General features: G+C 39.4%; 2 protein-coding genes across 2 annotated transcripts; one reads left to right on the top strand and one right to left on the bottom strand.

Annotated features, from left to right (window-relative positions):
• Nucleotides 1–14,603: 14,603 nt before the first annotated feature.
• Nucleotides 14,604–17,413, top strand: LOC112185448. Its single transcript, XM_024323701.2, has 4 exons — nt 14,604–15,637; nt 16,303–16,373; nt 16,493–16,886; nt 16,986–17,413. The coding sequence occupies exons 1-4, from the start codon at nt 15,521–15,523 to the stop codon at nt 17,181–17,183; spliced, it is 780 nt and encodes a 259-aa protein (XP_024179469.1). The 5' UTR covers nt 14,604–15,520; the 3' UTR covers nt 17,184–17,413.
• Nucleotides 17,414–17,730: 317 nt separating this feature from the next.
• Nucleotides 17,731–21,514, bottom strand: LOC112185447. The gene is made up of 3 exons (XM_024323700.2): nt 21,269–21,514; nt 20,694–21,184; nt 17,731–19,282 (listed from the first exon to the last, which is right to left on the bottom strand). The coding sequence occupies exons 1-3, from the start codon at nt 21,363–21,365 to the stop codon at nt 17,897–17,899; spliced, it is 1,974 nt and encodes a 657-aa protein (XP_024179468.1). The 5' UTR covers nt 21,366–21,514; the 3' UTR covers nt 17,731–17,896.
• Nucleotides 21,515–22,902: the final 1,388 nt, after the last annotated feature.

The raw sequence follows: 22,902 nt of genomic DNA, 5'->3' as shown, positions 1-22,902 counted from the left end.
TTAAATAAAAAAAGAACGATGTGTCGCCCAATTCTTCTGTGAAAAATATGCCATGTTCCCATTCACAAACAACAAACGAAACGTTAGACAGAAAACCTGATTCAAGCGTATTAATGGTGTAATCTAGTGTCCACTGCTTTCTGTTGTAATCTTTCATTACCCATATCTCAATTTTCGTATCTGATGAAGTATCAACAATAGCAATAGATCCCCGCAAAGTAATCAAGTGCAAGCACATACCCGAGCTTTGTAATATGGGAAGGGAAATCAAGGTGAACACTTCTTTTGTGAAGTCAAAAGAAACTATGATGCATATTCCTTTTTCGAAATTTATATTGCATATATCTTCGATTCCTTTTTCCATGAAACCACTACACAATCAGTGCATGTCTCCATAGGAGCACACATTGTTCATGCAAATAAAATTCCAATCCGGAAGAACATATGGTATCTCTTGCCACAATCTTGTGCCCAATACGAGCACCTCAGCTACCATGCGTACTCTATTTCTGTTATCATTACGATCATAAACAATTCTGGAAACACTAATAATCTTGTGAATGTCAGATATCTTATCTGATCCCGGCCATACCAAAAAATATGTTAAACAGCGACAAGCGTGGCCCGTGACCCACCATTGTACCGATACTGCAACTTAACCACCCGTTAGGTGTTGGGTTTTAATCACAAAAGGCCTCGGTACAATTGGGTGAGATCCACCCACTTTTCCAATGTGGGATCTTTCCTCTCCAACACGCCCCCTCACGTACAACCTAACTCTAGGTCTGCACGTGAAATTAATTAATCCAATTTCCACATTGAAAATTGGGACACAAGTCTCATATTGGAGACTTGGTCAATACAATCCAAGGCCCACATTGGACACTTGGTAATTTCGATGGCAATACAGGGAACCCCAATTTGGGCTCATGATACGTGCCTACGTGGAGACGCAATTGGAGAAGGACCCGCTCTAATACCATGTTAAACAACGACAAGCGTGGCCCGTGACCCACCATTGTACCGATACTATCCCAACTTAACCACCCGTTAGGTGTTGGGTTTTAATCACAAAAGGTCTCGGTACAATTGGGTGAGATCCACCCACTTTTCCAATGTGGGATCTTTCCTCTCCAACAGAATACCTTCGAAATTGTTCCATCCTTTATAGGTTTGATGGTACTCATTGGGTGCCTTAGGAATTCTCCCCCAAGAGGGTTGATTAAGAAGCAAGGTCTATCACCATTTAGATGCATGATTTTTTTTTTTTTTGAATAATAAGGGATTAGACAACATTAACTCCTTGGAGGCAAACGATGTAGGGAACAAGTCCCACCCTCTATCCCAAAGGAGAGGGGTTTGCCACACTCTGGGAACCCACCGCCCGTCCCCCTATTTTTATTTTATTAATAACAGAAAAAGAAAATACAACCTAAAGAGGGGGGGGGGGACATAAACCTTACCCCAAAAACTAGAAAGAAAGACAAAAGGAAGTGAAAAAATTAAAGCAGAACCTCAAAATTTCCCAACTTCCAGATAATTAAACAGCTTGCAAAGCAAAACAATGCAAGAAAAAATAAAAATTGCACTATCTGCCAAGAGAAGCCATCCGCACCCAGCTTCGTAATTAAACCAAATAACCCCTGTAACATCATGTCCAAGTAATAGCGACCAACGTTTGCATTATAAGGAATGTCGAAAATAGATGCATGCTTGAAGCAAAACAAGTTGTTGAAAACAAAATCAACATTGTAATGATGATTGTCTATCACGGACAAAATCTCCACAGCCTTAAACTTCAACATTGCCGTAGTATCTCAGTAATTGCAAGGCTGTTACTGTCTGCTTATTTTTTATATCTGCTCTCTTACATTCAATAAGGCGCATAAGTAGTGGTGTTTCAGCAACATATTTTGTGGAAACTTTTAATAGTGTCTTGCACACACATTGGATGCGGCAGAGTGACTCGGTGGAAGAGTCGAATTGTGGCTTTATATGCAGTCTTTTAAGAATGTTGACAAGGATTTCCGGGGGTAGGTCCGTCAACTTTGTTGTGTTGATGCCCCTTCTTCTGTCCATGTAGGTGTAGGTGTGTCTCATTCTCTTGGTCCTCGCCATCACCATGGATCCCGTTTAGTTTTCGAGTATTATATATGGCTTATTGATGCACCGCCCCTCCCTTCTCTCATACTGCAATCCCGTTTTAATTGGGATAGTATAACAAAAGCCTATAGGGAATGAAAGCTAGAGTATCCGTATCCGGTTAGAAATCGGTGACCTTTTTTTGTTTTGTTTTTTGAATAGGAGTTGATTGCATTAGTAATCAAGCCATGAAACATGCCAGAGTCTAACATAACTTACATAAGAACATCCTAAAAATCGGATAATTTATCTAAACCAAACTAAACTCATTAAAATCTAATGGGACGCTCGCATGATGCAAGCCTAACTAAGCAAGAATAACCTCGTTTTCTAAGAAAAAATCATTCATCTAGTCTAATTTGTCGGCATACAATTGTGGTACAAATCACAACTAGAAACATCTTAAACAATCTTATAGAGTTTACCCCTACCTAAACAAGACTCGAATCCAATTGTCTAATAGCAAAAATTAAAATCTAGCAGCTAACAACCTCAGCAACATGTTGGTCTTCTTTGAAATCTGCTTACTCAAATTGGTCCCAGGCTCAAATCCGAGTTCTTGAAACAGAAGTCCAAACACATTGCCAGGCCGTCGCCACGGCCAGCATCTGAACTTCTAGCGGTCAGCCTTTCCACCACTTCATCTCTCTTTAATCAGCAAAGATCCAAAACCAAACAACTCCGGTCAAAAACCCAACCAGATCCGTGCACCAACGATCAGAACACCACCAACGAACCCAAATCCGGCGCCGATTTGTATCCAGTGCCGATCCGGTACGACATTGACCTGCTCTTCGTCGACCTCGACCTGCAAAGCCGCCGACCGTCGATCGTCGCTGCCACTCTGCAGAGAAAAAACATCAGTCTCCGGTCTGCTTCAATCAAAAACCACCAATCGATCTGCTCCACTCACAGTTCCTCCTTGGAAGCCGATGACAATCAAAGCCAAACCTATCGACCTCGAGCACCGACACTGAGCACGGTGTGAAAAACCGTCATCTAAACTAGGGTTTGCTCTCGCTCTCCCTCTCATGTGGCTTTTGTGAAAGCATGTTTTACAATATCCAAAGTTGTTTCTAGAAATCAGTGACCTTGTTTGAATATGAAAAGTGAAAAAATATAGACAATAAAAAAAGAAGACGAGCAGTAGGCAATTAAAACATACCAAGACATATAAAGAAATGGGGATCAATAGCCACCTAAAATATAGTTACGATTATATATTTTGATTTTAGATCATTAGATTAGATAACAATTAATTAGTTGAGATTAAATAATAATGTCTTATTTGTTTTTTTTTAATATTGCATATTCTAAAATACAAAAACATATGATAGTCATTTTTTCCTTTTTTTTTTCCTTTTCTGATCATTCATTTACTGCAAACAATACCTGATTTGGAATACCAAATCGGTCAAAATTATCTACTTCTTTGCTTTCTTCTCTAAACTCATTCATTGCATATATGTTATGCCTATGCTAAGTGAGACTTAGGGATGGCAACGGGGAGGGTAGGGTAAGGGAATTAAATTACCATCCCCATACCCGACTTCATTCTTCATCCCCATACCCTCCCCAATCCCCGTAATAAGATATTGGGGATTCCCCGTCCCCGTCCCCATTGGGGATTAGGTCCCCATACCTGCCCCAATCCCCATTAACAATATCACCAATTTATTATATAAAAATTTATACAAACAATTATGGATTGTAAAATATAAAGTTAAAATTGAACATCAAAATAAAATAAATTTCTTATTTCAATCAAGGAAAATTAACATGTTGATAAAGATCTTTTATTAAAAGAATCTTCCTTTTTTTGAACATATTTATTAACAGAATTTAAATATTAACAAAAAGATGAAGTTTACATAAATATTTATTTATAAATAATATCAAAAATATATATAATAAATAAACAAATATATATATATATATATGTATTTCGTATAATTCTTATTGGGTGGGTATGGGGATGGGGATCAAAATACCATCCCCGCCCCGTACCCGATTTCAAAATTCAAATACTGGGGATCCCCATCCCCGTTACCTGATTTTCCCCGAATTTCTCCCCATTAGGGTCGAATACCCTATGGGTACCCTACCCGATGGGGATTTTTGCCATCCCTATGAGACTAACGGTGTCATGTCATTCAAGTGAAGCTAATGGTATCATGTGCATGTCTATGTCATGCGCATGTCTATGTCAAGTGAGATTAAGCACACGAAAAAAATGCAATTTACACCATATAATTAGTTCCGAAGCTCAGGAAAACTGACCTCTATAACTTTATTCTAAAACAAACAAACAAAAAATTTCAAAATCTTCGTTTTTCTCTCAAAATTGTGGATTATAGCACACGTTTTTTAGCCAAAATATTATGTTCTCTTTTTACCTCTAAATTATGATTTTTAAACAATTCTCAAGTTGACAGAACTCTAAAATGTTGATCCAATTTTTTTATATGATTTTTCAAAAAAAAAAAAATTATTTAAAAGTTTGGATCGAGGTTTTTGAGATCCATCACTTAGAACAGCTAATAAAAATCATAATTTATTAAAGGTGAAATTATACTACGAAAGAATTTCAATTCAAAAGGGTATTGACAATGTTTAGCACACCACAGGTGTACCAATAGAATCTCCAAAGTGGCGAATCATATCAAGTTCTCTTTTGATAAAAAATTTCGTACAGTAATTTCACAGTCGATAAAGTATTGTTTCTAAAATATTTTCTATTTGACGGAATGACAAGACCTGCCCTGAATTTCATCCTGAAATCTGAGGTGGTCATGTGGGGCCCACCTTATGAATAACTCTACCGAAAATTTGGCAGAGTCACCCCTAAAAATGGACTATCCAAAACCTGTAGAAACACATTCACACTTCTAATAAGTCATCCTTAATCTCCTGGAGCCACCCTACTCCCCAAATTACAACAACTCTGCAAACAACTAAGATACAAAATTCAACATGTTCCAAATACACAAATGTAATTTCCAAACTTCACAACAATTGTCCCACATGTTATTAGAGCAATCTAAAAGTGAAAAAGAATTCAAGATACAAGTAGGTTCAATAAATAACCTACAATAAAGAAAACAACAATAGTAGATGCTATGCCTCGAATCCTATTGTGTCGAACCAGCTACTCTGCAGACTGGGCATTTGAAACCGAAGGGCCCAGGGGAAAAGCACATAAAAACGTTAGCGTGAGTGGACAAAAATAAATAATTGTAAAGAAAAGAGATTTATACTTTCCCACGTAACAATTAAGGAAAATAATCCGAATGATGTTCAGCTCAAGAAAATAGACTAGCTAGCCCCGCTAGTCACAACAACCCAAATAAGAAAACTGAAATTACGCTGCTCAAGAAAATAAGACCAGCCCCGCTGGTTAAACAAGATCGGACTAGTTCCACTAGTCAAGTAACAGTAAGATATAAAGAAGAAGTTATCACCATACGAGTAAAGAAGCCTCCCAGTCTCTTAAGCATCCCATGCTCTAATTTGCTCAACTCACCCACAAACACATAGTAAGCGGGGAGGAGTACTAATAGGCTAGCTAGCAATAAAATAAAACGACCCAAGTATGGTGGACTAAAATCATACAATAACCGAAAACCAATAAGACTTCCTCAAAATCTTGCAAATGACAATCATGAGTACGATTCTTAACCGTACTCAAAGAATCTCATGATAATCAAGTAATCAACAACGTGTCACACACGCCAAAAGAATATTCTCAAATCCATAAACAAATGAATAAAATTTCCTCGAAAATCCAATTTTCAAAAACCTTTCAAAAATCTCAAAATAGACAAATAAAATAAAATATTTAATTCGGGAAATCACCTCGGAAAATAATTCGTCGAAAAATCAACATAAATCATAAATCAAAATCCGAGCATAACAAACTCATATCCGAAATTCATAATGGAAAACCAATCAATGCCAATATTATAATCCAAAACCAAATAATGTGCTCGATAAATAAAACGATAATTAAATAAATCAATAATTCAGAAAATATTCGCATGCATCATTTAAAATCAAAGGTCCACTCACAGTATACGTCTAACGTGGCACCCAAGCATAAGGATCCTCGTCCGTACCTGTCCTATATAAAATTGTATTCAGTAAACAACAATTCGACACTTATATATGATTCTAAACCGAAACCCGAAAACCCCTCGTAAACTAACATCTCTATTTCTTCTCGGATTCAACCCAAACTTCACCACTAATATCAAATCCATCGATTAAAGTGTTCCATGGCAGAAACAAGGAAAATCCGAAGATCGGATTCCCATAAATCGACATCCGAAACTCAAAACTTCGGAAATTCACAATCGATATCAAACTTTTCCAATTTCCACCAAAAACACATTTACAATTTCTACAACAAATGTGTGATTTAATATGCTAAAAAATAGGAAGTAAAGCTCTGTCCTACGCCCCTCCACGCGCCACCCACAGTGGCGGCGTGTGGGGCCGGCCAACTTCAACTTCGGTCACCAAATTTTAGCAACACCATCTTCTCAACAAGCCCAACACTTTTCTCAACTACCACCAAGTCAGAAATTTCCTAGAATGGCAGGAAATCAAGCTCAACAGTAAATCTTCGATTTTGGACAGTGAAAAATTTAAACCTTCAATTCTTCCTCTACTCTCTGATTTGCTGCAAAAGGGTTGGAGGGCTTCAAGTGCATGCCAAGGCGCTTCTACTAGTACAAGTTTCGTTGCCGGAGGTGGCCGGATTTGGGAGAAATTGACGTTGACCTCTAAACTGCAACAATGATGTTTTTGGCCTTGGTTCGCAGTTTTTTGATTGCTATGAACCACCACTATAGGCGTGTGCAGGAGGAGGAGGCAGTCCTATGAACACCGGTGACGCGCCAATTAATGGCCAGAAGGCGAAGAAATGCCGAAAAACCCCAAGAGCCGAAACTGTTAGGGGGAGAGAGAGAAAGAGTTGCCCGGTTAGATTCTGACCTACCACAGTAACTTCCCATATATATACAAAACTACCATGAACAGTAACTTTAGTTTTTCGGCCATAACTTTCGCATACGAACTCCAATTTAAGCATACCACATGTCCACGGACTCGATTTAACGTCCTCTATGATTTTCATGAAGAAATTTTTTTCAAAAACTGACCCGAACAAAAAATCAACTTTTTGGGCCGCTAAAAATATCGAAACAAAGTAAAAAGTGAAAGTAATTATCGTTTACCATCCAAATGACTAGTAAACGGGTAAATTGAGATACGGGTCGTTACACGGACCTTTTTTTTTTTTTTACAATTTTACAAAGAAAACAAAAAACAGGTAAAGAACGGTGGGAGACACGCGGAAAATTTATGAGAGCGCGCAGATATACAGAGCTCATATTCACAACTTGAAAAAAAAAACTCGGCTCCTTCCACTTTCTACAGCAGCGGCGATCCTCTAAACGATTTTGCTACCTGCCATTAATGGTTCAGGTGTGTCTTTCTGTCCGATTACTAGTTTAAATTTCCGATTTACTTTCCCAATGTTTTTCCTAGTGCGATTCTACCATTGGAACCGATTATGATATTTTGTACTTTGACTTTATGGTCATTCTTAAACTTTGATTTTGTTTAGAATCGGTTTGTTTTGCCATTGAAACCTAGTTATGGAAGCAAAACTAGTGTAGATATATGAGTGTCTAGCCATAATACTTTAAAACATACCCTGAAGGAATTGTAAACCTAGACACAGTTGGTACATTATTGACCGGATGATTGGGAGAGGGAGGCCTCGTTCCTAACCCGCAAAGCCCTTGGTGAATGTGCAGAGTAGTGATGATCCACCAGAGTTATTACGAAGTGGTCACTACCCAATTGCTGAAGTGAAGAAATTTCACGCAAACCAGCGTCGACTCTAGCCGGCGAGAACTCCTTAATCACATGGCGTTGCCCAGTGAGACGGTTGATGTCTCTATAGACAATGCTGGTACTTCCTTTGACGACCTCTCCATTGCGCTGATAGTTCTCCATCACAGGAATCTGAAACTTCTTCTTGCTCTGTTTCTTGAATTCCCCCCCAAAATGTAACAGAACGAAGTTTTTGCTTTTCTGAACAGTTGGTAGGGATGAAGTTGTTATTTAACAACTCGAACTTGGGCCTTTCGCTAATTTATTATTGGGCTGAACGTTTATTTATTTTACCTTTTTTTTTCTTTTCATCCTATCATTTTTATTGTGTAATTTTGAATACTTGAATGGTTGAAATTTCGTTCTTAACTCTTTGGCTCACCTCCAATGGTGAGTAAAGGTGAAAATTGGGTTACATCTAGAGGTTCGTTCAATTCTCTCAATAGTTATTGGGATGAGAAAGAGAGATGGAGTGGAATGCCAGTGAGACCGAGAGAGAACTTGGTGATTAGAGTCCCGGTGAGGCAAAGTCGACGAGGAAAGGCCAGTTCCGATTCCACTCGTGCTTGAAGAACATAGGCCAAGGATCGAACTTTCTCATCTTCGATGATTTCTTTGCCTTCTGCTTCCTCTCTTACCAAACAGAATAAAACAAAAGTGAAACCTGAAATCAAAAGTGAGTGTCGGGGATTTAGGGCGAGAGGACGAGAAACCCGAAACCCCTAAACTTTTACCCCCAAATCGAGAGGAAGGGAACTTACCAGATTCAAAGACAAATCTCGGATTTAGGGCTTCAGAGTCAGGGATTAGTACCAGAGAGTCAGGGATTGGTACCACAAATTCGGGGCTTCGGAGGCGGTGGATTTAGCGTTCAGGGCTTTAGAGTGGGGTTAGCTTGGAGAGAGTGACAGAACCCGACCCAGGAATCACCCCAATTACCTGGATACGAGCCTGCGGGGCCACGTTAAGCGAAATCCTACCGAAAATTCGGCAGAACCTCCCCTAAATATGGGCTACCCAAAAATTTACAAACCTGGACATGATTAAAACTTTAACTTCTACTCAACCTACAATTCCATATTTACAATCCAAGCACATATATTACATTCGGAATGTACAAATCCCAACATAACCTCCATAAGCAACAACAATCCGAACAACAACATCCATCAAATTTAAAAAGGGTTATCAGAGCAACATTAATAACTAAGCCGATAACATACAAGGTAAGTTAAGTAATAACCTACGGACAAAAACGGAAGCGCTGATTTCCAAATTCTCTAGAGCCTGGACGCGATCTCGGCTAATCTGAAATCTGGGCATTTGAAAACGAAGGGCCCAGGGGAAAACATATAAAATCCATTAGAGTGAGTGGACAAAACCGAAACAAGAATTAGAACAATTTATGGTATGCTTCCCCATTTCTCTTTTCAACAAAACAAACATGCAGCGAGACTCCATAAAAATTTCCAACTCAATCTTTTTCCAAGAAAACTCATTTGATGACTAGGAATGACTGCTTCCTAGGCATCTCATGCCATCTGGGAGGGACTGTCACCAGATGACGCATCGGAAGGGACTGCCAACCGGAATAGGAGGCGGTGGTTAGTTGGGACTGCCAACTAGCCACAGGTAGTAGACGGGACTGCCGACTAACTACCTCATGTCATCTGGAAGGGACTGCCAACCAGATGACGCATCGGATGAGACTGCCAACCGGGCTGTAGTCTGGAAGGGACTGCCAACCGGGCTGTAGTCTGGAAGGGACTGCCAACTAGGTAAGATACGCATGCGCCAAAACTGGCCTCCTTGTCAACTGCTTCCTTTTTAAATCCTTTTCTTTCCACAAAATCACATTTACTCAAAATAGTAATCCAACTGAAAACTTAATTCCATGCTGCATGCATTATTTAAACAAAATAAAAGGTCCACTCACAAGTGAGTCTCGCAGCTAATCCTGCTGCCTGCCCGTGTCCTCCTCGCTCGAGGGCTCAGTACGTCCTGTCACAATTGAATAGGATATAATTGACCATAATAAGGAAATGCTCTCAAAATCAACCCATTCCCCTCAGAATAAGCATCCGTTATTCATAAATCGTTATAAAACTCCCACACTTCAATTTGGGATTAAATTCTCGAATACGGAAATCTCTTTACAACTCAACGCCCTCATTAAATCTTTAACCTTCACAAGGATCGCTCCGATAACTTAGCCAATTAGATTACAATTCCTTACCCATAATAAATCATCAAATTCTAATATAATATCCTTTCCAAAATTTCCAAATTCTTCCTAGCTTTCCTTATTTCTCACTCAAAATTCCATCACTAAATTTCAACTCCTCTCTAAATTTTCTTTTCCAAAACACAATCTCCACTCCAAACTCCTCCACAAAATAAACAAGTCCACAATAATCTTAATAGTAAATTAACAAGAGATTCACCCCTAAAATTTATAATCCATACTATCCAAAATAACAATAACTACACCAAAATTCCAAAAAAAAAACTCAAACCAAACAATCCTCATGTTTAACACAAAACTCAAAAGTGAAATCCAATTCCGGTCAACCTATTTAGCTCAAAATTATCTCCACAACACCCCCAACAATTCTATACCTGCAATCAAAACCAAAACAAGCATAAAAAGCCGGAATTCCAAACCCAAACTCAAGAACTCGGATGGAACTGTTCACGCTACTGTTCACGTCCCCAAACACCTTCAATTTTTCCTCCACAGCCCAAAACAAGCTGCAACAAGGTTAGGAACACGTTCAGCAACTCACCAACAACCAAAACCCAAAGAAATTCGACCGGAAATCGCCGGAAAACCGAGATCGGAGCCAAACCCCGATTTTCCCCCTTTATGCAATTCTCTTCAAATCTCCAAAACCAAAGCTACCCAAGGTGAAAAACTTACATGGCTAGAAGGAGAAGGAAGAGAGGATCACGCCGTGCCAAACGATTCGTCCTGTGGTGGCCGGACGGCGACGAAATCGCCGGAAAGGTGCAGCGGCAACGGAGGAGAGGGGGGGAAAAAGAGCAACTCGGGCTTGTCCCGTTTTTTTTTTCAATTCTCTTACTTTCTCTCTCTTCCCATCTGTTTTTAACTTCTCCTTTCTACAATTAGAAACTCACAAAAAAAACCATGCTAAGAATAGAAATTTCTATTTTTGGTCATAACTTTTCCTTAGAAACTCCGATTAAAACAAACTACGTGTCCACGAACTCGATTTTTCGTATACTACAACATTCACGAATAATTTTCTTAACTCAACAGACAAAGAAAAAGTCAACTCCTCGGTCAAAGACGGTAACAAAGCAACTAGTAAAAACTTTAAGGTACGAGGCATTACAGAGAGAGTCGGGGTCAGGGTAGGAGTTTGGAAAGAGAGTGTTGTGGAGTGAATGTCATTGTGTCGGGATAGTTGGGGAGTGAATGCTATTGTGTCTAGCTAGAGTTTTTTTTTCCTTAAGTGTTCTAATTTAGTTTGATTGCTATTGCTTAGTGGTTTAGGACACATGGATGAGTCATTAGTTGATGTATATGTACAAGCTATCAGACAATGGTTTTCCACATAAATGTTGTCTGAATGCCAATTTTAAAATTTAAGTTTGCCTTCTGTTGTTGCCTGGGTGGAAGGAAATGGGTTTGGGGGGAAAGAATGGGGGGAATGTTGGTAAAGATGTTTCTCTCTTGCAAACCTATGGATTCATACCACATTTTTAAACAAACCGTTGTGTCACCACTACATGTTGGGGAAATATAAGTGCTGTCAAATTGTGGGAAACTTGCCGCCCTATAACCATTTTAACCTCACACCACGCTTCCATTTATAAACGTTTTCTGAAACAATTCATAAGCCCAACATAAAAAACACCCGTTGGTTAAATTCATATTAGAAAACTGACATTTTAAATCGTCGTCGAAAAAAGGAAAAATCATTCACACCACAGAAACAGGTGTGACGTCGTATGAGAGGTGTCGTCTATTATTTTCTGTAGTAGTGAATATACTCTATTTAACCTAATTGTTAACAATATGTGGTACTCTTGAAAAATGAATACATATAAGAGTTTGGCTATCATGCATCTCTTTATTTAAATAAAATACTAAGTATTGATTATGTGAATATTTTAGCTTTCTCCAATATCCCACCTGACAAAAGCTCAGATACTCTAAAATGTATTTCATTTTAAGTTTCCACTCAACTCCGATCAGTCCTCCTGCCTCCCACTTAAGCAAGTATACAACACTTTTGTAACAGAACTTTGTTACAGGTGGAGATGGACAAACCTGAAAATTGGGAGGCGGTGAAGACAGGTGTAGGAACCAAGAGGTTTGGGTTTGAAATTAATGGACAGCGGTGAATCCGGTGATGAACAGGTGTGGAATGAAAAAACACAAGTAAAAGCTAAAGGAGACAGAAGTGAAGAAAAGGGTGGAGTGTAATGATTGTAGGAGAAGAAGAAACTGAAAACTTGAAGATCCAGAACAAAAATTGGTTTACCGACTGGGGTGGGTACTAGACTACTAGGGATGAAGAAGCCTAAGGTGTTCTGACATGTAGAGACAAGGTTTGCTACTCTTATAGAATCTAAAATGTATTCAAATTTCCACTCAACTCCAACTAATTCTCTACATTTAAGCAAGTATATGTCACTTCCTAACTGGACCGAGTCATGCTAATGTTAACATGTGTGGTAGTCATGAAAAAAGAATGGCTTGGTTATCATGCATCTTTTTATTTGACTAGAATAATGAATTATTATTCGACTAATGAGTTCTGACTGAATATACTGATAAATATAGTAACTGACTTGTAAAACATGTTAAAAAAAAATATATATGTGCACCATCCACAGGGCTTGGTTGCCTTTCAAATCTCTAATCTGTTGATGGCTTGACTTGTTCTAGTCCAAGTCAAAGGTCATTTTGTCCATGTTGAAGGAACAGTGCCATAGCACTGGTCGCTAGATTTTTGCCTTGATGATATACCAGAACCAAAAGAACATGTTTCCTTATCTGGTGGATTGGGCTGCGCAACCATTAGAAATGGGCCTACACCTTTCTGTTCTGGCCAACCCAATAATAGCTGGTCTTAGACTCAGCATTTCTGCTAAGAGAGAGCTGCTAATCACGTAGCTTCTTTAGCTCGACGGAGCATGTCCGCGGCCGACTGGACACGGAAGGTGGTTCCTCCCTTTTACACATTCGACGGAGCTCCATGCTCAAGTAATGTAACCCCTGTTCGTTTCTGGGAGCTTTTCTTTCAACATTTTCTGGATTAATTCATGCACAATGATAACGGTAAGAGAAGGAAAGGCCATGACAGTCACTCATCGATCTCTATGCCTTGTATGATCAAGCAGACTGAAATATTTTAATTTCCTGTGATTCTTTTAGTTCTTTGTTATATTTTAGTGATCATCCTCTCTCTCTCTCTCTCTCGCTCTCCACCCAAGTCTCCAATATCAGAAGTCTTTCAATTATGGCTAGCTGGTGATGGAGTTTGACTGTTTCCTAAATCTCTCTCCCCCTGTTTCCCTTTACATATAAAGGGAAGCCATCCCACTTTGTTTTTTTTTTTTTTTATCATAAAGGTTGATGTTAAGTTGTTAACCACCAACACCAAAAACATCAACCTATATGAACCTATCCCATATATACAATGAGACAATTGACAAGAAATAATTTGCCTATCTTATTGAGAGTCGACCTTGACCTTGTGCTAAGCCACCCATTCTAATTACTCAAAAAACCGTCACATTATACAGGGACAGGACTAATGAGAAACATGAAAGGAACTTGTCTCTCTGATCTGTGAAAGATCAAATCTTTAAACAATTGGGGTGGGGCCCACAAAAGTTGGGTTCATGGTCTTCTTCACCCCTGAGCTTGGCCTGCAAGGGTGGGCTGCTTTCTGAGATGGAATGTGTTTTAGTCTTCCCAGCAATGGAGGGTATTTACAGTGTACATGGCTGTTTACTAAAATGGTCCCCAGCCTTCTATGAAATGGACATGCAACGAATGAGCTTTCTGAGGGGCAAAAATGGGAAATTGGGTCATCTGGTATTGGATCTCATTAACTTCTGTGGGTGGCTCCAACATCACTAACAGAGGAAAAGGCTATGAAGCATGCCATCACCAACTGTTACTGGCTGGGAAGGTAGGCACAAAAAGTCCAGATTGTAGGTGGTGGATGGCATCTTCCTTCTATTGATTGAGAGAATACGAAGAGAATTACCAGCCTACCCTTCCCCAACATAAAAAAAGCCATTGATGAATTGATTTGGGGCAACTTTAGTGACTGGCATGAAGCCAAAATTGGGACTTGTTCTTCTTTTCTTATGCAAGACCTTTGAAACCTGTGTGGGGTTAAAAACAGGAGAGGATTGAGTGGGAGATGGGGATTAGAGCATCCTTTGGAATCAAAGAAAAACCAGAGGAGGATGGGGGCATGATGGTAAATAGCCACCAAAAATTGACCTGGTGGTATAACATATATCACAAACAACACCAGCAGCACCACACCACCACCATCCAAAGCCTAAAAATAAGGTAAGAAAGAAAGGAAGGAGAGAGTAGAGTACCAATACCAACAACAACTGCAACAAACAGAACAGCAACATCCCATTCATTTTTATCTCTTTCTTTTTCTTTCTTTGCCTTGCCTTTATTTTTTATCATCATCAGCATCATCATCATCATCAGCCAGGCAGACCCATAATCTTCAATGCCTACTCACCTTCTCTCTCTCTCTCTCTCTCTCTCTCTATCTAGAACCCTCTCTGTCTTTCTCTCACATCATCACAGAGAAAAACGCACATCCAAAGAAACCCTTCCCCATCAAAAACAAAGAAGAGTCCACACCACACCCAACCCAACCTCTCTCTCTCTCTCTCTCTCTATCTCTAACTTCAATGGCCCAGCTGGACCAAAATTTATGTAGAAGAAAGAAAAACAAAAAAGAAGGAGAGAAAGAAAGAGAGAAAAGAAAGAGATGATAGATGTCTTCAAATGTCCTCCAACCAAACCCACCACACCAGCCAGCTCTCTCCCCCCATAAAACTAACAACAACAACATCATGTTTGCCAGAAATGCCCTTCTGCAACCCCCCAAAAAATCCCATCTTCTTCATCACTGTCTTTCACAACAAGATTATATATTTTTCACCGAGTTATGTGGGACTCTTTTGGGTTTTTTCTTGTTGTCTTGGTCAGAGTTTCACAGAGAAAACAGGAAAGCAAGAAATTTCTCCTCCCTTACTTCTCCCTGCCCTTTATTATTTTCTTCCCTTCCTTGTCCTTCTTGTTTCTCTCTGCCCTCTTTCCTCTCCTTTTATTATTTCCTTCCTCTCCTTTTCATCACCCATTTCCTTGTGTCTCCCACCCTTTCTCTCTCTCCCCACATAATTCTTCGTTTTTGGCTTCTGGGTTTTCTCTGAAACTCTCTCTCTCTCTCTGATCCATCTGATGAAGAAGATGAAAGGGGTTGTTGCTGTGGAGCCTTCTTCTTATGCTCTGTATCAGGATTCAAAGGCCAGGTTTAAGCATCAGAGTCTTATGCAAGACTATGAGGAGCTGCAGAAGGTATATACCGTTTCTGGGTTTCATCAGATCTGTGTTTGTTATTGTTTTTTTGCCTGGGTTTTCTAGATTTGGATGTTTATGTGATCGTTTTTGCTATTGAGCAATTTGAGCTGAAGAGTGAGTAATCAGTGTTTTGGATCTTATTTAGATTATTTCCCTAGTTAGAGGTATGCTTAGCTGAATCTCAGGATCTCTATATGATCTGTCTTTGTTTCCAGCTTGCTGCTCTCTATGCAACTCTGTAATTTTACGTTACTTCTGTTTGTATGTTAGTGAAGACCCTCAAAAACTCAGCTAATTAAGTAGTAGTAGTTTTAGGCTCATTTGGAAGAGCTTTGTACTTGGCCGATTATTTGTTTGGATTTCTCCGTGTTTATGAGTAAAGTAGGCTCTCCTTCACCTCCTTTTTGGGTCGCCTTGTATGTGGTTGATTATTTAGCGTCTGAATCTATAGCAAGAAATTTCCAATTTTTTTGGTTATTTTGTTCTCAGGGTTCTACAGACATTTGGTGATCTTTCTTTATAATGTTTTATCTTAACCTCTTGCTGATTGTCATCTTTTGAGGAAATGAACTTTTCATCATATGCTAGTGAATTTAGTTCAAATTGCTTGACCTAGTCGAGCTTGATATATGCAACTAAAGCCTTGTGTTCTTTCTTTGCAGGAAGCAGAGGCCATGAAGAACAGATTGGAGATGATGAAACAGAAAAAGTCTATCCTTACAGCTGAAGTCAGGTATAGCATATGGTGTGTTCCACACATTTCTACACCTTGTGATGTAGCTTAGATTTTCAATGAACAGAAAATATGGAAGGGAATTGACTTGGTTGATGTTTATCTTATTGACTTTGCAGATTTTTGAGGAGAAGATACAAGTACTTGATTGGGAAGCAGTCCATGAACCCCAAACCGAAGCAAGACCTTGTGCAAACACACAATTTGAAAATCCAGCGAACCGATGTTTTGAAGGGAAAGAATTACAGTAAGAAGGAATCTGCTTTGAGACATCCTGCTCCCGCTATGGACTTGAACCAAAGGGTACGGATTAAAAATGCAATGGAAGTCGCCTTGCAAAAATCTACTCCAAATTCTGACTTGAACCATAAGGCAAGGACTGTCAGCCGGAAGGAAACTACTCTGCATAACTCAAATCCAGTTATTGACTTAAACCAGAAGGAAAAGATTCAGAGTGGGAAGGAATCAACCAAGCGAAAAAACACTCCAGTTTTTGACTTGAACCAAGTTTCGGTAAACACATAGTTACCCTTCTAAATTGAAAGCACATAAGTCCTGGTTTGTTTTTTCAGTGCAAGGAATGATGGTCTCCTTTGTTTCATTTTGTCACAGCTTGAGGAAGAGGAGGAAATTCAAGCTGATTGTGAGCCATTGAGGACAGACGAGCCAAACAAAAGTATACTTAGAGGGGGTATTGATGAGCAGCACAATGATATTAAGTTACTGGTCTGCAGGACTATCGGGAATGGGTCGAACCGATCAGGGAAGAGGAAGATTAGTTGGCAAGATCCGGTTGCCTTAAGGGTTTGATTACTTTCTTCTTGGAGAATTAGTACATTGAGAAGATCATATAGGGTTGAAAGTTTGCCTAGCCTTGGCAAGCTAAAGTTTAACTACTACTCTTGTTTGATTTCTAGTTTCTTGCTCTTTTTAGTTTTACCTTTCTTCGCTGTAAAGTAAACATAGTTAACACATGATGAGTATATATAGATGAAATGGTGAAATTGTTTCTTAGGACTCAGAGCTTTGTACATTGTTTATCCTTCTTTTGTCACAATTTCACAATGAATGCTCTGCTTATGTTGCAAGTATTGTTAGATCGGCCAAACTTTGTTGGTTTCTTTGTCCATTTCTATATCCTTAGCCTCGGGGTTTAGATGAATTCTAAAGAGAGTCGCTGCACATAGTTAGGTCAATCGGCCTCCTCTTTTAACAAGTCAACTGCAACAGTCCGACTTTTTCTTTCGATGTTCAATGAGGTCAAGAGGAGTATTAATTGGGTTACAACCTTGGTCAAGAATGCCATTGGAAACTTTGCCATTGAAAATTAGTCATATGCATTCTAGAAGACTACGAGGGCATAGAACTGACCGACTTTAGGCATGGAATAGAACATGTTAGATCTACAAAAGAATATAGGAAAGGAATCTAGAACTAAAATGTTGCTTGCGTATCAAAATTAACAAGGAATAACAAGCAGTCAGCAATGCATTGACCCCACAGATTTTCGTAATCGATATACCCTATTCAGTTAACCTTGCTTTGATCAACTTTTCATAAGCCTCCAATTTCCTCAAATTTTCAGCCGTCTCAGTAAACCAGAATGATTCCACGGAAATTGAGGTTGTGCTTTGCATGTTGGCATTTGCTTCTGTGGTCACATTAGTGGTTGGAACCTTATTCTTTATAGATTCGTCAAGCAGCCTAGCAGTTTCTGTCTCCTCACTAGCTCCCCATGATGTCACGGCTGCTGCTGTTGGAATGCTCACATTTGTTTCTTTGGTCACATTAGCAGATTCCTGCAGCCTAGCAGTTTCTGCCTTCCCAGTAGCCCTCAATGACGCCACAGCAATCGTGACTGGAATGCTCGCATTTGCTTCTTTGGTCACATTAGCAGGTGCAACACTATTCTTTGTATCTTGCTGAAGCCTTTTTACTGCCTCCTGCGTAGCCCCTGATGATGCCGCAGAATTTGTGGTGGGAGTGCTCACATTTGCTTCTTTGGTCACATTAATAGATTCCTGCAGCCTAGCATTTTCTGCCTTCTCATTAACCACCAATGATGCCACAGAAATTGTGGTTGGAATGCTCGCATTTGCTTCTTTAATCACATTGGTGGGTACAAAACTGCTCTCTGTGTCTTGCTGAAGCCTCTTTACTGCCTCCTGCATAGCCCCTGATGATGCCACGGACTTTGTGGTGGGAGTGTTCACATTTGCTTCGTTGGTGGTTCGAACTTTATTCGATTTTAGTTCCTCAAGCCTATCCATATGCTTCTTCGCCCTACTATGCTTCTCCATTACCTTTGGATTATTGCTACCAACTTTACAAATTTCACATAGGAACTCAAATTTTTTTGTTTTTGTTGGTTCTTCCTTTCTCTGCATCATGTGCACCTTTTTTACTTCAACATTGTTCTTCAAATCCTCTCCGCATTGGTCTTTCTGCACTGGCAGTTCCACTTTTTTCTCTTCTGAAGTGTCTGTATCCTGCATTTTCTTGTCTGAACCATCACCGGCTTCATTATGGTCAAGCAAACCCCTTTCTTCTTTGGCCCCTAATTGTGAGCTTGCAGCACCAGTGGTCTCTAACTCTTTAGGCTCAAAAGGTTTTGCAGTGTTTTTTGAAAGTGGTGCATTACTGGAGCTCTTTCCCAGTTTTTCAGCTCCAAGTCTTTTTTCGCTGGCCTTGTGCCTCTTGCCATTAAGGTGACCATCAAACATTTTCTCATTTGCTACAGTAACCTGACACAGAGCACAACTCCATTCCTCCTTCGGTATCTTCTTCTTCTTCTTCAATTCCTCCTTCGGTATCTTCTTCTTCTTCAAACGATATTGATAAATCTCATTAGCGCCCTCTGATGGTAGTTTTTTCCGCTTCAGTCCAGAAAGGTTTGGGTTGGGTTTAGCCTGCAGCAAAACACTTATACACAGTACGTAAAGAGAACCATTTAATACTAAAGACCTGGTTAATGGTATAACTGAAACAGAACCACAGCTTTTGAAGAAAGGGCTTGATCCCCAAGCAAGACAGACCTCAAGCTGCATGAGGGCAATTTTCTAGAAAGTTTGAGAAGGGAAGAGAGTATTTTTTAAGTTAAGCAGGTTAATTATTTCTCACGAGTGCATTCAAAGTAATGCTCTTATTCATCTTTCAAACTCTATACAAGCTGTAGATATTTTGTAGTGCTAAACAAGCTCGGAGAAGAGTCTTGTTATCCCCAACAATGTTTTAAAGAGCTAATGTAAAAGCAGTAACATCTGACTACAACATAAGAAAAATAAGAATGATTAGAATGAAACTGCATGTTTAGTTCAAACCACTGACAGTGAGATGTCTATAAAAGCTAATCATAGAACTTCAGTAAAGCATGTTTCACAACTAAATAGATTCTGGTTAAGTACAATTCTTAAATTGAAATTCTATATCAGAATATTTCAATTCATGATCAAAACTCCACAATATTTTGATAAAGAGAATAAAAATCCTCTGAATATTCTCCATGGCAATGAATCCACAGTGAGAAATCCCTTTTTTTCATTACAACTCAGAGACTCATACTGAAACACTATGAAAGGTCACAATACTGACCAATATAAGAGTAGGTGATAAAGGGCCTGTTTTTATGTAAGATTTAAAACCTCACATCTTATGGTAGAAGGGGTTGCTGCATAGTGCATGTACAGTGAGTAGCCTTCTCCAAGAAAACACACAAATGAAAAACCAGTATTCAATGATCACCAGAGTCATTCATCAAGATTATTCTTTACCTTGATCACCTTGATGTCACGAATATCATGGTAGACTATCCCAGTATACCGATCAAACTATCAAAGAAAAGTAATCTCCCTAATGCTATGATGCTCACATTGAGGGGCCGACTTTTTAAGTGTCGATCCACAAACAAAAGGATTATCACATACACAGAAGCAAACCGACGCAAGTCTTGTGTCAATATTAGCATTGCTTTTCTAGGAATGCTTACTTAAAGTTCATATGTACGTTTTCATTGTTAGTAAACAATAACAGAGCAAATCCAGTGACAATCGCGAGCACAAATGCTAGCACAGTCACACTAACTCCTGTATGCTTGCATTAGCAACTGTGCTTGCCACGACTAGCTTCGCTCTTAAGACTATGATTTCGTCAAAGTACCGTATTCTTCAACCAATGTAATGCAATTGACTATTAGTCTCATCTTACTTGTTTATCATTGTCTAATCATGATTTCAACTTACCAATAATCACAAAGAAAATCATCATAACATAATTTCTACTGAACTAAATTAACTTAATAAAGTTAAAATGTAACTGACTAACCAGTACGATCAACTTGTCCTTGTTGAGCTCCGGAGGACGAGCCGGAGCCGGCGGGGTCAACTCCTTGTTGACCTCCAAATTATTATCGGGCACAGGTTCCGGGAGCCGCGGCACCATAGCCAACGGCGAACTACTCCTCGGGCTAAACCCGAAGCGATGGTCGAAAGAGTGGGCCTGCATTGGGCCGAACGGGTCGTCCTCGAACCCGAGCCCATCGCGGACGGCTTTCTTCATAGCGATCTCTCGCTCCAACATGAGCTCTCTCCTCACCTCGGCTTCAAGAACTCGCCGCCGCACCATCTCCGCCGCGAGAATCTCCTCTCTGATCCTGTCCTTCTCCATCTGGCGCTGCATGGCGTCGCGGGCGTTGGTCGGGTGGAGGATCGGGTCGTGGATCGTGAGATAGTCCGGATTCGGAAAACCAGTCGGGTCAGGACCCGTTCTTGGACCCGAACTCGGCGTGACGGCCCAAGTTGGAAGAACCGATTGACCTGAAAGATAGATTGTCGTTACTCGTTAAGAGAGGTGAGATTTACAAAGAAATTGAAAGAAAGAGGGGAATGTGGGGAGGGGACCTCGGATTGTTCGCTCGGAGGAGAAGTATCGGACGGTGGAGGAAGAAGGAGGAGAGGGGCGGTCGGATACGTCTACGGCTCGGAATTTGAATTCCATGGTTAAGAGGAAGCAGATAGATTAGGAGGATGAAACCCTATAAATGCCGAGAGAATTTGAGAGAGAGGGAGACGAAACGGTGGGATGAACAATTAAAAGGAGAGCAGATTTTCTCGGGTGGTTGTTATGCGGTTTCGTATAAATTTTGAGTGGGGAAATAGTAGTGACGAAACGGCGGGTCAATTATATATAGCCGGAAAGGGAAGTGTGGACCAGGTTTGTAATGCAGGCCCAAACTCATGCAAGTTAAAATAATCAAATACTGTCAAATCTTGTGACAACTATTTTTTTTTTTTTTTTTTTTCGAATATCATAATCTCAATTGTATTGATATTTTAAAGAATTTTTTGAAGGGACGGCTAATCTCGAGTCGATTTTTTTTTTAATGATTTTTTTCGGTTTTTAACTTTAAAAAAATCATTAAAAAAAAATTGAGTTGAGGTTTTGCAATTTTACAATTGCTTAAAAATCATTATTTACCAATTGTGAGATTTTAGTAAAACAATAAGAACATGTAATTTTCTTTAAAAAAACCGTGTGCTATATAATTCACAATTTTCAGTGCAAAATCATGATTTTGGACAAAAAAATAGTTTTTAAAAGAAACTTCTGTGAGAGCAACTCCAACAGCTTCCCTATAATTTTTGTATTATATAGAAGCAAAAGTCAAACCTTTAGCCTATTTTTCTTCTCCAACTCCAAAAGATTCCCTAGTTTACAGTAATCTATAAAATCTCCATATTCTTCTTTAAAATTTTGGAGTTTGCTGTAAATATAGGGAATTTAGTTTTCTCTCTCTTCACTTTCCCTAAAATAGAGATAGTTATAAGGAATCTGTTGGAGCAAAAGAGGCTTATTTTTCCCTAAAGTAGAGAAAAATCAAAATATAGGGAATCTGTTGGAGTTGCTCTTAGTTTCCACATGGTTGAAAAAGTATACAACATTTTTTTGTGTACTTAACCTCGTTGGCATGACACTTAGTTAGCCTATGTATAAATGTGCATTGTTGGGCTCACTTCGCATGACCATCGTTAGTTTCACTTGCCATAAACATCGGTTACCTCGCTTATTATAATTAAGCATCGTTAGCCTTGATCACTTGCAAGGGGCGTTGTATGCCTCACTTGTCATGGGCATCGTTAGCTTCACTAGTAGTGAATGATTAGATCGCTCACTTTTTGCAGTGTGTCCACATTGAGATAACCTATATGCTTTTGTCAAGGACTTGCATTTCTTGTTGCCATAATTTCAGGACTTTCTGCATCATATAGATAGGACATGATAGAGGATAGCCTCTTTTCCATTGTGATGGCAAGCAAAGAATGACCAACCTGCTGAATCAAGCAGAAAGAATGAGCTCATTTCAGAACCTTTTTCTATAGTCTTGGCAAAAGAATCTCTCTTTTTTTCTAGAAACTGCTGCATCCCATGACAAATGAGGCCATTACCTTTGCCATTATCTATACAAGTCTCTCCTATCCAAAAGCATATTTTAGGACCATGAATATCCCTCAGGTCCATGCTATTGCCGGCCAAT

This window comes from Rosa chinensis, chromosome 2 (genome assembly GCF_002994745.2).
Source record: "Rosa chinensis cultivar Old Blush chromosome 2, RchiOBHm-V2, whole genome shotgun sequence".
NCBI lineage: Eukaryota > Viridiplantae > Streptophyta > Magnoliopsida > Rosales > Rosaceae > Rosa > Rosa chinensis.
The sequence above is the reverse complement of the archived record's forward strand: the minus strand, read 5'-3'. Positions and strand labels throughout refer to the sequence as shown.

Coding starts and splice junctions, on each gene's coding strand:
- LOC112185448 (XM_024323701.2), top strand. CDS start 15,521: ATGAAGAAGATGAAAGGGGTTGTTGCTGTGGAGCCTTCTTCTTATGCT. Junction 16,374..16,492: donor ATCCTTACAGCTGAAGTCAG/GTATAGCATATG, acceptor TTGACTTTGCAG/ATTTTTGAGGAGAAGATACA. Junction 16,887..16,985: donor TTGACTTGAACCAAGTTTCG/GTAAACACATAG, acceptor ATTTTGTCACAG/CTTGAGGAAGAGGAGGAAAT.
- LOC112185447 (XM_024323700.2), bottom strand. CDS start 21,365: ATGGAATTCAAATTCCGAGCCGTAGACGTATCCGACCGCCCCTCTCCT. Junction 21,185..21,268: donor CTCCGAGCGAACAATCCGAG/GTCCCCTCCCCA, acceptor TCTATCTTTCAG/GTCAATCGGTTCTTCCAACT. Junction 19,283..20,693: donor AGGACAAGTTGATCGTACTG/GTTAGTCAGTTA, acceptor GTTTTGCTGCAG/GCTAAACCCAACCCAAACCT.